The sequence below is a fragment of the Labrus mixtus genome, chromosome 15, assembly GCF_963584025.1.
Source record: "Labrus mixtus chromosome 15, fLabMix1.1, whole genome shotgun sequence".
NCBI lineage: Eukaryota > Metazoa > Chordata > Actinopteri > Labriformes > Labridae > Labrus > Labrus mixtus.
In genome coordinates, this window is record NC_083626.1 from 17,118,283 (window position 1) to 17,138,438 (window position 20,156).

Here is a 20,156-nt window from a genome sequence, read left to right on the forward strand (position 1 = left end):
TTCCAAACTACCCAGGTGTGAAAAAACTGAGCTGCATGATCACCTTCCCAAAAACTCTTGTGCTTAACAGTTTGACATCAGGTTGGGTTCAGCTAGCTAAATAACCCTGATAAAGACTGTTAGGATGTTGTATACAGTATACGTCCACAGAAAATTGGCTGATATTAAGTCACTCGTCAAATTCTGAGGAACTTTAGGAACTCTGACATTTAACTTTTTTTTAACATACACAAGTTTGGAGATTTTCTCTTCAAATATGGGGGAAATTAAAGTATGTGGGATTATTGTATTTATGTTTTAAATCTTGTGTTGATACATGTATGACTCTGTGTGTCTTGCAGGATGAAAAGGGCTATTGTGACATAATTAACACCCTGGTGGAACTGATTGATCTTGAAAAAGTGATGATGGAGAAGTATAAACTGAAACGTGAAGATGTGAAAAACATTAAGGAGATGATTGCTGGACAGGAATCTAAAAGCAAGAAGGCAAGTTCAATGTCCACAGTAAATTGGCTGACATGAAGTCACTCAGCAAATTCTGAGGAACTTTAGGATCTCTGACATTTAAAGTGTTTCTTACATACACACGTTTTGAGATCTACTCTGCAAATATTGGTTGTGCTATTTGTGTAGTTTTCTGTCTTCTTGCAATATTTACACACAGTTTTTGTCTCGTCTGTTATCTTCTCACATCTTTCATTTTCTGTCTTGGGGAAGCTAAAATGCTTCCACACCTCCGATTTAAAAGAGGGTGGTGCGTCCTCAATTTCAAAATCTTGCTCTACAGCTGCTGATGCTCACGATATTATTGCGATTCATTTTTCAGAGTACCGATGTGAATCTTGACATCTTTGAATCGATTTATCACGATTAATCTTTACATCCCTAACTGTAAATATTACAGGAACAGAGTAAGCTTGAACAAGAGATGAAGAAGAAATACAAACTGAAACCTGAAGATTTGAAAATCATTAAGGAGAAGATTGCTGAAGGCAAGAAGGCAAGTTAACCCCATCTGTGCATAAATCAGTCTGTGTCCTACAGCAATGTCACTAATGTCACTATTTTGTAACATCTCCTCAGTATAAAGGTGGACAAGAAGAGTCCTTTTTTTTTTAATCGTGAAAAAGTTTTTCTTCTGCCTAGACCTCCAATTGAAATTGGACCTGCTGTTTATTTTGTCATGCTTTTGCTTGTACATAGATTATTGTGTTCATATTTTAGCTTTATCTCTGTTTTGAGGAATGGTCCTACATATTTTTTCTATGCAGTGTAAATTCATTGACAACAACATACGTGTCAATAAAACTTGTCCTGATTCGCTTTGTGTCGTCATCCCTGCAGTGGCCGTACAAAGGGCGTAAAGAAGAAAAGTCCTTCCTCTACGAAATTGTGTCCAACAAAAAAAACGGCGTTGATGTGGACAAGTTTGACTACTTGGCCAGGTCAGGTTTTAATGAAGTGCTGTAGAGCAATTCACTTAGTGATGAAGACCGCTACAGCACTTTTTTTTACCCTGAACAATGCATTATTCTCCTGATTATTTTAAATGATAGGCTACAAAACTCTCCAGTAAATTCAGTTTCACTTTATACACCTATTTTCTTTACCTTGCCTCAATCTGCCTCTACTCAGGGACTCTTCCTACCTGGGGATCAAGAACAACTTTGACTTTCATCGCTTCATGCAGTTTGCCAGAGTGTGTAAGGTTGAAGGCAGGAACACTATCTGCACCAGAGACAAGGTGCTGACAAACTTGAGCTTGTAAACAGATAATTGAAAGCAAACTGATAATGTTGTTATTTATGACTAAACTACAGTCCTAACCTCAACAGGAGGAGGGCCATATGTACGACTTGTTCTACACAAGACACTGTCTCCACAAAAGAGCCTGTCAGCACAGAGTAAGCCAAATCTTACAAGAAATGTAAGTGTCTACCTTCAGATCTTAGTACTCCAAATATAAGATTGGTCTCCTTCTGATTTCGATTATTCAATCTGCATCATGATTCACTATCTCATCAGTAATAATATGTTTGATATGAACATACAGGATTGCAGAGGCTTTTTTGAAAGCAGACGACTACATTCAGATTGAAGGATCAGGAGGGAGGATGTTCACTCTCTCTACAGCCTTTAAGAACATGGAGGCCTACACAAAGCTCACAGGTGTGTAGATTTAAATGTGTGCTGTTAGCTCATGTTTAACATTGAAGCAAATTCAGACTACAGGAATATCAAGACATTGTTTTAAATAATGCACTACACCCAACAATCTGAAAAGGAATTTTTGAATGTTTGAGGAGTTCACAAATCCAGTCCAGTATTTATTATTATTATTTAAGTAACAGTGACATATTTCAATACTTTTTGGAAAAACACTTAGATGCTGCTTTCTGTCAGGTTAGTGGCTCTGTTGCGAAGTCATTTACTGTTATGCTACTTTGTCCATTTTTTTTATTATGCACATGTTAAAAAAATAAATAAACCAGATCATGTTAAATAAGTTGTAATGACTTATAAATTAACATGCCAAGTCTTAAAATGTATTGAGTGTGTGTGAATTAAATTCACTAATTTTTGTGTGTAATTATTTATAGTTTGCTTGTTACTCTGTTACTCTTTTAGACAACGTGTTTGAGGAAATACTCAACTCTTCCAGTCCTGAGTTACAAGAGGCAAGAGAGATTCTGCAAAATATTGTCTCTCGAAAGATCTACAAGTTTGTTGGTGAGAGAAAGCCAAAGAAGACCATCAAGGATTGGAAAGTAAGTGTGTGTTCTTGTGTTTCATTACATTTATTACACATGATCTAATGCACTGTTATCACAAAGCTGGATAATGTGCTCATTTTCAGTCAATAGAATAAGTGCACATCACATTCTCTGCTGTCTCCAGTATTTTATCTTGCCCGTGTTTTTACATTTAACATGAACAACAACACTATTGAACAGTTCTCTTTGAAATGTAATGTGAATTGGATAGCAGCTTGAAATGTCTTACAATACAAAATCCCTCAGTGAACTAATGCTGCATGATATTGGGGAAACTGCGATAACCTTTGAGGTTCATACTATTACAATTTGTATTATCATTGGGGCCTTCAAGTCTATTTTCTTTTTCAAATAAGAACCCCTTATACATTCAAAGCGACAACTAGTCTGCATCAAGAGCCCTGTGACAGTAACTTCTAAGCAAAGAACAGTTCATCGTCATACACTGCATGTGATGTGTTACCATAGCACTTGTACACATAGCAAAAATGATGCGTAAATCATACCGTGCCGCCCTACAGTCAAAAGTATCTACACTAAGTTGGTGCAGTTTTTTGAGTGAATAAGAATTGAATTCCAAGTTGCTTACATAAAATGTAAAACGCAAAAAACATTTAATCTATCCTTTCTCATTGTTCTCATTTTTTTCTGCTTCCTTTTAAGAACCTGAAGCTGGAAAAAAAATGGAAAAAAACATTGGCTCAACCCCTCCCTGACAAGGAAGAAGACAACCTGACACCAGAGGACTTTGAAATCCAGGTGTTTTTTTTTTTTTACTTTCATCTCACTTTTTTTGTAAAATCTTCAGTTTTGCTGATGTTTTGATTTGGAAGATGTTGCAGAATTTGTTATGGCACACATTTTACTCTCGACCTTCTTTTTAGGTCATTAACATGGACTACGGCATGAAAGACAAGAACCCTGTCGAACATATGCATTTCTACAGCAAATATGAGCCTGACGTGGCAAAGCCAATGTCCATAGAAAATGTCAGAACTAATTATTGATTAAAACAATTTTTTATCGCAATCATTCAATATTTCTACTGTTTATTATTTGTAAGGCAGCTTATGTCACCATAACTCTCAAATTAAAGCTGCTGTCATTCTTTACAGGCATCCAGGATTGGCACAACGATCTATTCTGAGCAGCTGATCAGGGTCTTCTGTAAGAAGATTGATGATGAGAAGAGTGTGGAGGCTGCCAGACAGCACTTTGAACAGTGGTACAATGATTTTCCAATCCTTAGATAATAGTTGAATATTAAGATGTTAAAGCATACTATCTCGACTAACTTGCTGTTGATTAAACATAAAACATCAAATATATATTCAGACCAGTTGACTTGGCAAAAGTAAAGAGAAAACAGTCAACATTGAGTACAGTTTATTTAACATGGTTGAACATGTGATCTACAATCTGCTGAGTGCCTACATAAAGTACTTTTATTATCATTTTCTAAATCAAAATACTGCCGAACTGAGTCACACTATAACATGTTATTGGTCCTCTGTCCTGGTTTGCGTCCAGGTTAGACAGCAAGTCTAAGACAGTCAGTCAGGTTTCCGTACTGAAGTCCGACAATAAACAGAATAAATTGCTCTGTTAACTGTGACGAACAAATGCAGCTAAAACAGTCCCCATTTGAAACATAATATCAACCGTTAGAACACACCTAAGGATAGAAATGTCCAAACGTCCCAAACGAGTGTTAGTGTGGACCGTATTGTCAATAATACAAAAAGTCAATGGTGTGGACCCTCAGTAAGCAGTGGGCAGTAAGTGTGACTCCCCAGCAGCTAACTGTCATATCAGTGTTTTCCAGCTCCGTGCACTGAGCTTATGATAGTGAAATGTCCCTTTTTAATTATAATTTGTCATGTTGGGGCGCTGGTGGCGCAGTGGTTAGTGCGCGCGCCCCATGTATGGCGGCTAAAGTCTTCCAAGCGGGCGACCCAGGTTCAAATCCAACCTGTGGCTCCTTTCCTGTGTCGTGCCCTACTCTCTCTTCCTGATTTCCGACTCTGTACACTGTCCTGTCTCTCCATTAGAGGCGCTAAAAGCCCAAAAATAAATCTAAAAAATAAAAAATGCTGCTTGCGCGACACAGCGAGAGATAGGGCATGCGCGATAGACTGTAGGTGTGCACTCAGTTTGAACGTCACAACACAGCAAAAACGAGAGCTGTATCACATCCTCTTCTTGCTCATATGAAAACTGAAGCTTCTCATGGCTTCGTTTTAATAATGTGTACAGCCGCTTGCTGCTGATTCTGTGCTGATCTCCTGTAAATAATGGAATATCGAGTGGATGTTGAGCAGATTAAAGTTGTTTGTTGCAAAAAATTTATTAATTTAGAGGGGAAAACACATTTAATATGAATACAAACCTAATATTAAAATATATCCTAAGATAAAGTAAGAAAAAAAAATAAAGTACGTCGATCTCTGTATTTTATTACTTGAGATTTAAAAAAACTGAAAATCCTCACCAGTGAGATGATGGATCTGCATGATGAGTACATTGTTTATCTTTAAAATAAGTTGAATGTTAGATTGTTTGTTAAATAGAATCATTTCTTCTTCAGTTTATCTCTCACTAGGTTTACTCTGCACTGCTTTCTTTAAACAGATGTACTTTTGTGTCTTTATTAACATGCAGGAAGTTCAAGATGTAGCCAAATCTGCTTGGACCTGAGGGTAATTAAAAGGCCATGGAAATGACTCAACAACATGAATAACACAGAATTATTTCTTATTCAGACCCAGGACTCATGTTTTTTCTAGCTTTTATCATATACATGTTGTATTGTTGTTTTAAATTGTTGACTCCCTTCTGCATCTGCATAAGTTCCAACAACATACAACATGTTTTTATTGAGGACAAAGATAAATCATAATATATAATAATATAAACTGATACATAGACACACATAACACTGGATACTTACACAGCTAGCAGCTGTATGGCTGTTGAATACCATTTAGGTAAAGAAAGCCATTATTGAAATCCAACAATCATTGTCTCAAACTGAATATATAAACTGCATGTTTCTGAATTGATTCAGCTTTTGGTCACATTTATGCTTCTTTGTAGGTTGTGTATTCTTTTTGGTTGGGGAAAGATGTATAGCACTCCCAACATGTGTAATGGAGTGAATATTTCACTTGTGGTTTTATTTAGGGATTTATAATACTCAGTGGTGTTTTAGTTTTGAGGTTAATCGTTTGAAGATTGAGGACATGAGATTAGATTATTTGTCTTTGAGTGGTGTTTAATGAGAGATGATCATAAGTGATGTTTTGGTGACTGGTATTATCTTATATTATATTACTTTGTATCTGCAGCATTTATTATCACTATTCAATTTTAATCTGTTTTAAAATGAGTCTTATTTTGGGCATGTTTTATAATGTCATCTTCTTTTGAGTTTATGATTCTTACTTTAAAAACTGGAACTTGTGAAAACCTTTATTTGCATCTAAAAACTTGAAATTGGAATGAAACAATATCTTTTTAAATGTATCCATCAACTACCTTTCTTCGATTTATGATGAATGTGTTTAAATGTATGACACACTTTAAGTGAAGCTATAATTGTTTGACGATTGGTTCTTACATAATGCATCTATGAGAACCTTTCAAGTGTATTCCTGTTGTGATGGGTTCATATCTGATAAAATCTGCATATATTCAAAATAAACATCAGAGAAAATCCTGAGTTCAACATTGTGTAGTCTATCAAACCATATGCATCTAATTATGTATCGTACAAATTTAATTGCAGTTCAAAGTGCTTTACAAAGGAGTGGAAAAGTGACTGACAAGAAGTAGTTTGTAAAAATCATTGAGAGACTAGTGCACAGCAATAAGAAATAAAATCAGCACAATGATTAATACATATAAATACTAAAAACCTTAAATCAAACACTAAAATGTAAATTTAAAAGTAGAGATTAATAATATTGATAAAAACATAGTAAATAAAAAGCCATAAAATGATTAAGTCATATAGAAAAGCCAGACTGAATAAATTAGTTTTTTAAATTGTGTTTAAAAATCTCAATATTCTCTGATCCTCTGAAGTCTGTTCCAAAGTCTCAGAGCAGCTAAACGCAGAATCACAAAAGGTTTTTGTTCTGCTCGGTGGAACAACTAAAAGAAGAACCAGAGAAGAAGAAGAAGACCTGAGGGGTCGTCCTGGTTCATAAACTAAAATCAACTCTGAAAAGTTAATCTGGTGGGAGGCCCAAGTGCTTTAGACAATAATAAAATCAATATGAAGACAAACAGGCAGCCAAGACTTTCAAAGATAGATAAAATAGTTTAATGGGAGTTGTGTGTGTAATTGGCAAAGTCATTAACATTCATTCATTCATTCATTGACATTCATTACTTCATCATAACTGCCAACTACTTTATACTGTTTTTAATCTGTTCTTTAAATGTTTGTTTACTGCCCTCACATTCTTCACAGGTTGAGTTAATGTCGACTGCCTATTTCATCACATCATGTTAAGTTTATTTGTAGGACACAGTAATCATCAACTTACATCATTTGCTCATTTGCATCAACAGAAACAGTGTGTGGAGTTTGGATTAAATGCTTTCTATCTGATTTAAGCAGAGTTCAGTTGAGATTATGGAATGTTATGAGAAAAAAAAAATAGGGAAATTAATGAATAAAAAACAAATAAAATGAAAAGAAAACATCATCATTTATGGAGGTTTACATTGGTAACTCCTCATGCACAGAAAAAACTAGATGGCTAAATCTAGATCCAATGTGACCTGCTATAGTAAACAACGAAAAACCTCGATGTGAGTGTAAAATGGACCTTTCACCTTACTTCATTCTTATTTTGTTGATATATTATGCATTATTTCCAATACAACACATGTATTAATGATAGTTTAAAAACAATTTTAGAAACTTACTTGAAATTATTCTGATTGGTTTAACAATATTTATCAAGATCTGTAATATTTCCTATTTGTCATCAGCTAAAATCATTCACAACATCTACAAAGAGGATCAACTTTTGAAACAGCATCAGATCCTGTGTACAAACATGTGAACTCAGAGTTTGCGTTCCTTTGTCCTTACGTTATGTTCATTTGCTTTATGTTGATTTGTGATTTTTTTGACTACTGATTTGTGAATTTGTGAACATGGCAAAATCAGTAGCATAAAAAAGTATTAGATATTAGAGTCTTAGTACATCATTGACTTTTTAAAAAATCAATAGTTATACTAACATGAGGTGACATTTGTCATTTAAGTTTGATCTGTGTTGCTGCACGGAGAATCAGTTTGACTTTGACATCCTTCTTTCAGTTTAAAACAAAACTTAAACCTCGGCAGAAATTAGATGATAAAAATGGATATTTATAAGCCCTATAAAGATACCTGACCTGGGAATGAAGTCATATCGTCCTGATGAAATTAAGAAAACCAATTCTTTATGGAAGTAAGATAACAAAGTGAGATATGTTAACATAGATATTATCTTCAAACAACTTTCTATGTCTGCAATCAGAAGTAATCTCACAAGAAAAAGTAGGAGATGTCGCATTGATAGACACACATCTGTAATGTGCTCATTCTGGATGTTACTGGAGGTCATATATTATAGTCTCATCTTTTATTTTTGGATAGAAGACAAATTCATACCAAAAAACATCTACCAAATATAAAACTAGTGCAGATGTTCACCTCCTTTACATGCTGGACATTTTCGTCATCATAGAATAAAACAATATTTTACAGTCTGAGGGTTTCTTATGTTTCCTTTCAGTGTACAAAAAAAAAGATCAGTACCTGTTCTTTCTCCAGCAGAGCATTCATTTCATCAAATAGTGAGAGCACATTAAACCATGGAGAGTTGAGCAACACTGTCATCTTGTGGCCGTTTGATTTATTTGCAGTTCTCACATAGAGTATAGGTGTAACTCTATCTACAGAGCAGGTTACACGTGCAACATTTTTCACACTACCTCTTGTTGCTCCTTAAAGGCTTTATATGCGATTTTTTGATCCAGCAGATGTCGCCCTTGATCACCAGCATGAAACCAAAACAACTTGTGCTGCATTGTTGTGTTAGCATGCTAATGCTAGCAATCTTTATCATGCTCGTATCTTCACACTGCATGTAAATTTACACGAAATGACCGTGATCTAGAAACGCTTACGTGACATTCAATTAAGCAGTGAGTACGGAATGTTATTCTTCTTTTCTCTCGTCCCTCAATTAAACAACTTTTATACACGAGGGGATGAGCCAGCCGGCCGTCCCGACTATGTAAACAAACTGAAGATAGGACTTGGAAAACTCGGAAAGCATCACAGACAGTGGGACTCGGGTGTTACACCCATTGTAGACAGTCACGACTCACAGAGTTATTTTCAGAGGATATACTTGATTTCTATTACATTTAAGTGTGAAAAATTGCATATTAAGCCTTTAATAAGCTGGCTTACAACTACTGTTGGCTAACAAACACAGGTTTAGTCAACGAGAAGTGATGACACTCTGAACATGCATGTACTTTTTTAATCTCTTCTTCTCTTGGTTTCACATTTATTTTTTGTGGGGACTGTAAAAAAGCTGCTATTTTAAAAGTGTTTCATGCAGGATTATTTCATGGCGAAAAAATATAAATATAGCGGCGAGACGGCTGCTGCTGACAGGCCGGTCTGACAGACCAATCACAGATCAGTGGGTGGGAACTCACTCGGTGTCGGTGCTCTCACTGTTTGCCTATGGATACAGACATACAGACCTTTTTCACATTATGTACTCCGGATAATATCTACATAATCACAGGAGGACTTCTCCGGAGATTCTCCTGACCTAGCCGTTCATATATGCTCCTCACAGCGGGGGACTATCCCTGTCAGAGGGGAGGGGGCTCGGGGGATTTCCCGAGGCAAGACGTGACGTAAATAAACAACGCGGAAGTAGCGGCCGTAGCAACAGAGTCCTCTGCACGACTTTATAATGAGACTATTTGCCTTTATATCAATGCTATGTGTAATCCAATGGAATGACAACATCCACAAGAGAGTGGAGAACAACATACTGACGAACAGAAAACATAATGCAGCCGTTTAATCACATGCACGGAGATCGTAGTGGTCACGGGCAGACACTTTAGCCGGTCAGTCACTGTATATAAACGTCATTCTCGTCCCATTGGCTCGAGGTGAGCTCGAGTTGAAATCTCCGGAGTATATGCGGCCGTGTTCAGATATCAGCTCACTCGGATTTTCTGCGGATAAAATACTAGGGGTCTGGCCGGAAAACTCCGGGTAAAGTCAGAGCGAAAAATGCGGCTGTTTGCGTTCACACATAGCCTAAAGAACCTCCGGGTAGCCAAATCTCCTTTTTTCTCCTAGTTTTTCAGGAGATTTCCGTATGTGTGAAAAGGGTTATAGAGTCTGTTTTCTGCCAGGAATTTCCAAGATCAATTCTGGAAGAAATTTCTGAATCAGGTGAGGAAATGGCCTCATGTGTTGAAGTAAATATGTCTGTAAATGTTTTTATTACTTTATTTCTACTTCTATACTGTATATTTTGGAGAGATTTCAGTCAGCACCACTTTGTACAAAGAATACTTTGACACAATTATTTATATTTGGCGGTATGTCTCTGTGAGGGATCTCCCTGCCCTTCCACGCGCTTACGTGGAAAGCATTAGGCAGGAACAGCACACATTCCTGCCCTTCCCGTGCATACAGGCTATAAGGCAGGGAGATAAGCAGCAAACACCCAGAGCAAGCATCAATGACAAGCATGACACTGATTAAGTCACAATAGCAGAAAAAGGAGGAGGTGGGGAGGAGGAGGGTTGCAAATGCTGCTTTAGGGAGGGAGCAGCAAAAGGAGGCAGGCTAGAGCAGTTTAAATAAGGCGGCATATGTACTATTTGGCCAATAGGATGCTTCGAAGCAAATCAGCTGGCCATCAGCTGATGCGACTTGCGTGAGATCAGCTGTTACCGAAACTCTGGCATGATAACAGATCGTGACTCCGTGGCCTGCCTGAACTAACGCTACGCTCCATTTCTGGGAGACAGGGTCAATATTTCCAGTATTTATCCTTTATCAAGACTCTAAATGTTTCTTCAAAAGTAACTTCTAATACTGATTTATTTCTTAAATCCTGTCATTCTAAACTTTTATCTTAAGTATAAAAATATTGTGTTGCAGATCACAGCAGGGGTTTTATCCGAACATGAGTAGAGAATTAAGAGAAGTGTTAATAGTAATTTACCTATGTACCTATGTTTGATTAAAGAGTGGAAGGTACCACACATCTATTTGCATTTTCTATTCCAGATTTTCTCAAGATCTGTTTCAATTTCAGCCAACGGTTTTTGGGCTCTTCATTTCTTGAAAATCATTTTTGATGAACTTAACAGTATTTATTCTTCCGGTTAACTTTGCACTATTTTATAAGCTCTCTATAAACATTTAGAAGATGTTTTAACTTTATTTAGACACATTCATATTACTGTATGAAGGAGATGTTATTCTAGTGTTCATGCTGTTAGAGACTGACAATAATGTTCATGTGTCGTTGTTGTTTGGTGTGTGTGTGTGTGTGTGTGTGGGGGGGGGGGTAGGTAAATAAATTTTGCAAAGCTGAATACTTTGCATTTTTATCTGGTGGTAGAACAGGAAGCAGCAGGAGATGAGCGATTAAAACAAATCACATGTTGCTGCTTTTAAAAGAGTTCAGATAAATATCATATCATGAAACAATGACAAATCATTGTTAACAGGACCATTTTCTCCTTTTTGTTCAAAACCCAATCCACAGAACTTGAGGAAAGATGTTTATGAAAGACCAAAAGTTTCTCATTATATTTACTACAGAGAGTCCATAAACACTGAACTGTACATTCAGATCAGACTGTTTTCATGATGGTTCATGAACTTAAACAGAAAATCTTAGTATTGTGAAGCCACGAGTTAACTTTTATTTTCATCATTTTCTTTATTGCAACTGCTGGTTTCAGAGTGAAGGTTTCATCTGTTTATGACAGATGTCAGTGAATGAACTTTCTTCATTCCAACATTAGGAGGATTGTTGTTCTGTAACAATAGAGATGTGAGGGCGATCATTAGGAATGTAATTATGGGGAAACTTTGATCACATAAGAGCTAGGAGTGTTCTTTACTGCTGCTCTTTGTTTTTAAAGGACAGGTGTGTCCAATGTTTCTTTTATTGTGTTCTGTCAGGTGTCTAATGATTCCAGTAGTTTCAGGTTGAACTTGTTTACCTTCAGCTTTCTGCTTACAATGCTCCTCTCCAATGTTTAGAGCTGCTAAGAGCACATTTTACAACAAACATTAAGTAAAAAAACAAAACACCTAACGACTGAGCGAATGGGCAGCGTGGAGAGATACATTAAAATAAACTAGTGATATAAGTTTAAAAGTATACTTCACCCATTTGCATTAAGCTTTGTATCATTAGAAACCTGGTAGTATTTTTGAATGGTCGTGCATCCCGCCCTCATTTCCCCCTGAGATGGGAAATCTTTGTTTTTTCTAAGTCTGAAAAGGAGCTTCCAGTGGAAGCTGTTGCGGTTAGCAGGGTGAAACTACAACGCTAGTTCCTCATATTTTCGACCACTGAAGCTGCAGACCAATCACAGATCAGTGGGTGGGAACTCGCTCCCAGAATCGAAACTTAACGTCCGCCATATTGCTTGGAAGCTATGCTAACAGGCTCTATGAAGAAAGCTGATAATGGTGAAAAAATATAAATATAGCGGCGAGACGGCTGCTGCTGACAGGCCGGTCTGACAGACCAATCACAGATCAGTGGGTGGGAACTCACTCGGTGTCGGTGCTCTCACTGTTTGCCTATGGATACAGACATACAGACCTTTTTCACATTATGTACTCCGGATAATATCTACATAATCACAGGAGGACTTCTTCGGAGATTCTCCTGACCTAGCCGTTCATATATGCTCCTCACAGCGGGGGACTATCCCTGTCAGAGGGGAGGGGGCTCGGGGGATTTCCCGAGGCAAGACGTGACGTAAATAAACAACGCGGAAGTAGCGGCCGTAGCAACAGAGTCCTCTGCACGACTTTATAATGAGACTATTTGCCTTTATATCAATGCTATGTGTAATCCAATGGAATGACAACATCCACAAGAGAGTGGAGAACAACATACTGACGAACAGAAAACATAATGCAGCCGTTTAATCACATGCACGGAGATCGTAGTGGTCGCGGGCAGACACTTTAGCCGGTCAGTCACTGTATATAAACGTCATTCTCGTCCCATTGGCTCGAGGTGAGTTCGAGTTGAAATCTCCGGAGTATATGCGGCCGTGTTCAGATATCAGCTCACTTGGATTTTCTGCGGATAAAATACTAGGGGTCTGGCCGGATAAACTCCGGGTAAAGTCAGAGCGAAAAATGCGGCTGTTTGTGTTCACACATAGCCTAAAGAACCTCCGGGTAGCCAAATCTCCTTTTTTCTCCTAGTTTTTCAGGAGATTTCCGTATGTGTGAAAAGGGTTATAGAGTCTGTTTTCTGGAAGAAATTTCTGAATCAGTTGAGGAAATGGCCTCGTGTTGAAGTAAATATGTCTGTAAATGTTTTTATTACTTTATATCTACTTCTATACTGTATATTTTGGAGAGATTTCAGTCAGCACCACTTTGTAAAAAGAATACTTTGACACAATTATTTATATTTGGCAGTATGTCTCTGTGAGGGATCTCCCTGCCCTTCCACGCGCTTACGTGGAAAGCATTAGGCAGGAACAGCACACATTCCTGCCCTTCCCGTGCATACAAGCTATAAGGCAGGGAGATAAGCAGCAAACACCCAGAGCAAGCATCAATGACAAGCATGACACTGATTAAGTCACAATAGCAGAAAAAGGAGGAGGTGGGGAGGAGGAGGGTTGCAAATGCTGCTTTAGGGAGGGAGCAGCAAAAGGAGGCAGGCTAGAGCAGTTTAAATAAGGTGGCATATGTACTATTTGGCCAATAGGATGCTTCGAGGCAAATCAGCTGGCCATCAGCTGATGCGACTTGCGTGAGATCAGCTGTTACCGAAACTCTGGCATGATAACAGATCGTGACTCCGTGGCCTGCCTGAACTAACGCTACGCTCCATTTCTGGGAGACAGGGTCAATATTTTCAGTATTTATCCTTTATCAAGACTCTAAATGTTTCTTCAAAAGTAACTTCTAATACTGATTTATTTCTTAAATCCTATCATTCTAAACTTTTATCTTAAGTATAAAAATATTGTGTTGCAGATCGCAGCAGGGGTTTTATCCGAACATGAGTAGAGAATTAAGAGAAGTGTTAATCGGAATTTACCTATGTACCTATGTTTGATTAAAGAGTGGAAGGTACCACACATCTATTTGCATTTTCTATTCCAGATTTTCTCAAGATCTGTTTCAATTTCAGCCAACGGTTTTTGGGATCTTCATTTCTTGAAAATCATTTTTGATGAACTTAACAGTATTTATTCTTCCGGTTAACTTTGCACTATTTTATAAGCTCTCTATAAACATTTAGAAGATGTTTTAACTTTATTTAGACACATTCATATTACTGTATGAAGGAGATGTTATTCTAGTGTTCATGCTGTTAGAGACTGACAATAATGTTCATGTGTCGTTGTTGTTTGGTGTGTGTGTGTGTGTGTGTGTGGGGGGGGGGGGGGGGGGGGGGGGGGTAGGTAAATAAATTTTGCAAAGCTGAATACTTTGCATTTTTATCTGGTGGTAGAACAGGAAGCAGCAGGAGATGAGCGATTAAAACAAATCACATGTTGCTGCTTTTAAAAGAGTTAAAATCATGAAACAATGACAAATCATTGTTAACAGGACCATTTTCTCCTTTTTGTTCAAAACCCAATCCACAGAACTTGAGGAAAGATATTTATGAAAGACCAAAAGTTTCTCATTATATTTACTACAGAGAGTCCATAAACACTGAGCTGTATGTTCAGATCAGACTGTTTTAATGATGGTTCATGAACTTAAATAGAAAATACATCTGAAAGAAGATCTCATATCTAATCTAATCTATCTGTGTTTTGGTCTTAGTATTGTGAAGCCACGAGTTAACTTTTATTTTCATCATTTTCTTTATTGCAACTGCTGGTTTCAGAGTGAAGGTTTCATCTGTTTATGACAGATGTCAGTGAATGAACTTTCTTCATTCCAACATTAGGTGGATTGTTGTTCTGTAACAATGGAGATGTGAGGGCGATCATTAGGAATGTAATTATGGGGAAACTTTGATCACATAAGAGCTAGGAGTGTTCTTTACTGCTGCTCTTTGTTTTTAAAGGACAGGTGTGTCCAATGTTTCTTTTATTGTGTTCTGTCAGGTGTCTAATGATTCCAATAGTTTCAGGTTGAACTTGTTTACCTTCAGCTTTCTGCTTACAATGCTCCTCTCCAATGTTTAGAGCTGCTAAGAGCACATTTTACAACAAACATTAAGTAAAAAAACAAAACACCTAACGACTGATCGAATGGGCAGCGTGGAGAGATACATTAAAATAAACTAGTGATGTAAGTTTAAAGGTATACTTCACCCATTTGCATTAAGCTTTGTATCATCAGAAACCTGGTAGTATTTTTGAATGGTCGTGCATCCCGCCCTCATTTTCCCCTGAGATGGGAAATCTTTGTATTTCTAAGTCTGAAAAGGAGCTTCCAGTGGAAGCTGTTGCGGTTAGCAGGGTGAAACTACAACGCTAGTTCCTCATATTTTCGACCACTGAAGCTGCAGACCAATCACTGATCAGTGGGTGGGAACTCGCTCCCAGAATCGAAACTTAACGTCCGCCATATTTCTTGGAAGCTATGCTAACAGGCTCTATGAAGAAAGCTGATAATGGTGAAAAAATATAAATATAGCGGCGAGACGGCTGCTGCTGACAGGCCGGTCTTGTGTCTAGGCTGCTGCGGCCGCCGGGCTTGGTTTCACATTTATTTTGTAGGGATTGTAAAAAAGCTGCTATTTTAAAAGTGTTTCATGCAGGATTATTTCATGTGTCGTATAGTTTATAGTTCTTTTTTTCTTTGGTATTCTCAAGTCGAGTGATGGATTCAGGTTGGATTACAAACAAAATGTTCTTAAAATTTGTATAACATTTTTCCAACTTTTAAAAAAATGTCTCACTTGAATTGCTGAATCATACAGTGACTAACAGATGAAGTAGAAATGAAGTTATTATAAAAATAGAACGATTGTACGTGCATGAAATTATCTACAACATGAAATATTTAATAAAAGCAACTATGAGGAAATTCCAATTTCTGTCAGAAATTTAAAATTCAGAGTGCATTCATGGATTTATATTTTAGGTGTGCACTAAAAAGAGTGTACTCCTATGCACTTGAATGTGTGTGCTAATGCGGGCTCCATGCATAGCTTGTATGCATGCATGCATATCTTTGTGTTTTGGTCTTAGTATTGTGAAGCCACGAGTTAACTTTTACTTTCATCATTTTCTTTATTGCAACTGCTGGTTTCAGAGTGAAGGTTTCATCTGTTTATGACAGATGTCAGTGAATGAACTTTCTTCATTCCAACATTAGGAGGATTGTTGTTCTGTAACAATGGAGATGTGAGGGCGATCATTAGGAATGTAATTATGGGGAAACTTTGATCACATAAGAGCTAGGAGTGTTCTTTACTGCTGTTCTTTGTTTTTAAAGGACAGGTGTGTCCAATGTTTCTTTTATTGTGTTCTGTCAGGTGTCTAATGATTCCAATAGTTTCAGGTTGAACTTGTTTACCTTCAGCTTTCTGCTTACAATGCTCCTCTCCAATGTTTACAGCTGCTAAGAACACATTTTACAACAAACATTAAGTAAAAAAACAAAACACCTAACGACTGAGCGAATGGGCAGCGTGGAGAGATACATTAAAATAAACTAGTGATGACGCAATTATTTATATTTGGCAGTATGTCTCTGTGAGGGATCTCCCTGCCCTTCCACGCACTTACGTGGAAAGCATTAGGCAGGAACAGCACACATTCCTGCCCTTCCCATGCATACAAGCTATAAGGCAAGGAGATAAGCAGCAAACACCCAGAGCAAGCATCAATGACAAGCATGACACTGATTAAGTCACAATAGCAGAAAAAGGAGGAGGTGGGGAGGAGGAGGGTTGCAAATGCTGCTTTAGGGAGGGAGCAGCAAAAGGAGGCAGGCTAGAGCAGTTTAAATAAGGCGCCATATGTACTATTTGGCCAATAGGATGCTTCGAAGCAAATCAGCTGGCCAGGTAAATAAATTTAAATAAATTTGAATTTGCAGAATACTTTGCATTTTTATCCGGTGGTAGAACAGGAAGCAGCAGGAGATGAGCGATTAAAACAAATCACATGTTGCTGCTTTTAAAAGAGTTCAGATAAATATCATATCATGAAACAATGACAAATCATTGTTAACAGGAGCATTTTCTCCTTTTTGTTCAAAACCCAATCCACAGAACTTGAGGAAAGATGTTTATGAAAGATCAAAAGTTTCTCATTATATTTACTACAGAGAGTCCATAAACACTGAGCTGTATATTCAGATCAGACTGTTTTCATGATGGTTCATGAACTTAAATAGAAAATACATCTGAAAGAAGAAAACACTCAGCAGGAGAGGGTCAGATAAGACTTTTTATTACTGTTTAATGTCACTTAACTTCAGAGTAAGTTCACATTTTATTCAGGGCTGTCAAACGACAGGTTTTTATTTGTTTTTTATAAATAACCAGGCTGTTGAGGTTGGCCATCAATACAAGTACCTGGGGACCATCATTGATGATAAACACACCTTTGAGCGCCAAAGTGAAGCTGTTTACAAAAAAGTGTGAAATTTTAATGCTGACAGCACTTTTATGAAGATGTGTTATTCTTGATCCATTGAATCGGTTTTAACTTTCTGCATGGTGACCTGGTACCGGTCACTCAGTATTAAGAATCGCAACAAATTGCAGAGCATTGTTAAATTGTGTGGCAGAAACACAGGATCGTCCCTCTCTCACCTTTCTCATTTATATAAAGTGAAGTGGCTGAAGAAGGCTAAGTCAATCTTGGGAGATCAAAGTCATCCTCTGTCCAAGGATTATAAATTGCTGCCGTCAGGCCGCAGATTCAGCCTTCCAGCATGCAGGACAAGGAGGATGAGAAACTCATTTGTCCCTGCTGCCATTACCTTTCTGAATGACTGTGTTGCTTCTGTTTTCATCGGTTTCTTATCTACTGTATTTATTTATTTATTGTCCATTCTATGTTGTATACTGATTGGAGGCTGTATGTATGTGTGCATTTAATTTATTTTACTGCTGACTGCAAGACAAATTGCCCTCTCGGAAGGATAATAAAGACAACCTTGAACTTGTGTTCATTAACGTATTACAAAGAGCTTAGGGTCTTCTTGTTCTTTTCAGTTTCATATAGTTAAAAATGTATTTTTCAAAATAACGTGCGTTTGTGTTCATGACTTGTCCACAAGACAAAAAACTATTATTATTATTTTTGACATGATGTATTTAAGACTTATAGTCACAAAGTGACACAAACTGTTACAGTCCTCCTCTCCAATGTTTAGAGCTAAGTAAGAAAACAAAAACCTAACCAATAAGGAAATGGGCAGCCTGGAGAGATACATTAAAATAAACTAGAGATCACACGAGTTATAGAAAAAAAGAAACATTTTTTTAATGTTTTGGGCACTGAAGAGTCCTATCATTTCAGACTTTCAGACAGGCTGAAGAGAGACAGGAAATGTTGGGAGGAGAGAGTGGGGGTGACATGCAGCAAATAGACACCATACATGGAGTGTGGGACATAACCGCCAAGACATAGACGCCCCCACTATACAACTTTAAGATAAGAATATGGGTGCTCAAATATCTGATCGATGAATGGTACAACAATCACATTACACAACTACAAAATACTGTTCAGTTGTAGTTTTACTTCTCTTCTTCTTGAAGTGTAGTTGCAGGTTATCATGAGGCTATCTGAATGTATAACAGCTATTTTTAGATTGTCCTCTAACCGGTTCACCCAACTGCAGTAGATGTTCACTGATCACTAGATAATTGAGACCAGTGTTCTTTTCTGTCAGCCGAACAAAGTGTTTTATCTTTCAGCAATACGTACTTCTTGACTGCTGATATTGGCTTTTTGTATTTTGGAGTTTTTTAGCTCCAAACAAATTTAAGGCCTACATTTTTTCTACCATCTTTTTTGTTTTGTTTTCATGCTCACTTCATCTTGTGTGCAGCTTATACTATCTCAATACCCTGGTAGTGTAGTTCACTTATTCCAGTGAAGTGAGTATTCACATACTGTTAAGATGACAGGACAACATGAATAAGAGATTTTTTACAAGGTTCTGCAGAATAACATGAGATCCGTACCATAGAGACAATTTTTAATCAATCATATTATTTCTTCAACTTCAGTCATACCATGAAATCTGTAAAGGCTAGATCTATGTACAAGTAGAGGAAAAGGTCATGAGGACAGCTTACTTTGTCTACCAAACATATTTGTTCTCCTAACCTTCAAAAAGGAATAGGAACATACTTTTTGCATTGAAATAGGACATTTAAAGTGAAGTCAATTAACACTGAAATCAAATCTCCTCTTCAACAAACCAGATGATGGAGTTTTGGGTTTAAAAATGTCAATTCTGGGTCATGGGAAATAGATAATCAAGATAAGATAGGCAAAAAAAAATCAGTATTTATCCTTTATCAAGATTCTAAATGTTTCTTCAGAAGTAACTTCTAATACTGTTTTAGTTTTTAAATCCTTTCATTTCTTCACTTTTATCTTAAGTATAAAAATATTGTGTTGCAGATCGCAGCAGGGGTTTTATCCGAACATGAGTAGAGAATTAAGAGAAGTGTTAATCGTAATTTACCTATGTACCTATGTTTGATTAAAGAGTGGAAGGTACCACACATCTATTTGCATTTTCTATTCCAGATTTTCTCAAGATCTGTTTCAATTTCAGCCAACGGTTTTTGGGATCTTCATTTCTTGAAAATCATTTTTGATGAACTTAACAGTATTTATTCTTCCGGTTAACTTTGCACTATTTTATAAGCTCTCTATAAACATTTAGAAGATGTTTTTAACTTTATTTAGACACATTCATATTACTGTATGAAGGAGATATTATTCTAGTGTTCATGCTGTTAGAGACTGACAATAATGTTCATGTGTCGTTGTTGTTTGGTGTGTGTGTGTGTGTGTGGGGGGGGGGGGGGGGGGGGGGGGTAAATACATTTTGCAAAGCTGAATACTTTGCATGGTTGGTTTTCTGGTTTGGTAAGTTGTATCGTTATTTTAA

General features: G+C 37.2%; 1 protein-coding gene across 1 annotated transcript in view; it reads left to right on the plus strand.

Moving 5' to 3' along the window:
* The window catches only part of LOC132989314 (deoxynucleoside triphosphate triphosphohydrolase SAMHD1-like), a 67,240-nt gene extending 60,737 nt beyond the window's left edge, over nucleotides 1-6,503 (plus strand). Inside the window, exons 21-23 of the mRNA XM_061056864.1 lie at nucleotides 3,661-3,765; nucleotides 3,892-4,001; nucleotides 5,438-6,503. Coding sequence (XP_060912847.1) covers nucleotides 3,661-3,765; nucleotides 3,892-4,001; nucleotides 5,438-5,453 — 231 coding nt within the window. The 3' untranslated portion in view covers nucleotides 5,454-6,503. The remainder of the gene's footprint in view (nucleotides 1-3,660; nucleotides 3,766-3,891; nucleotides 4,002-5,437) is intronic.
* The last annotated feature ends 13,653 nt before the right edge of the window (nucleotides 6,504-20,156 follow it).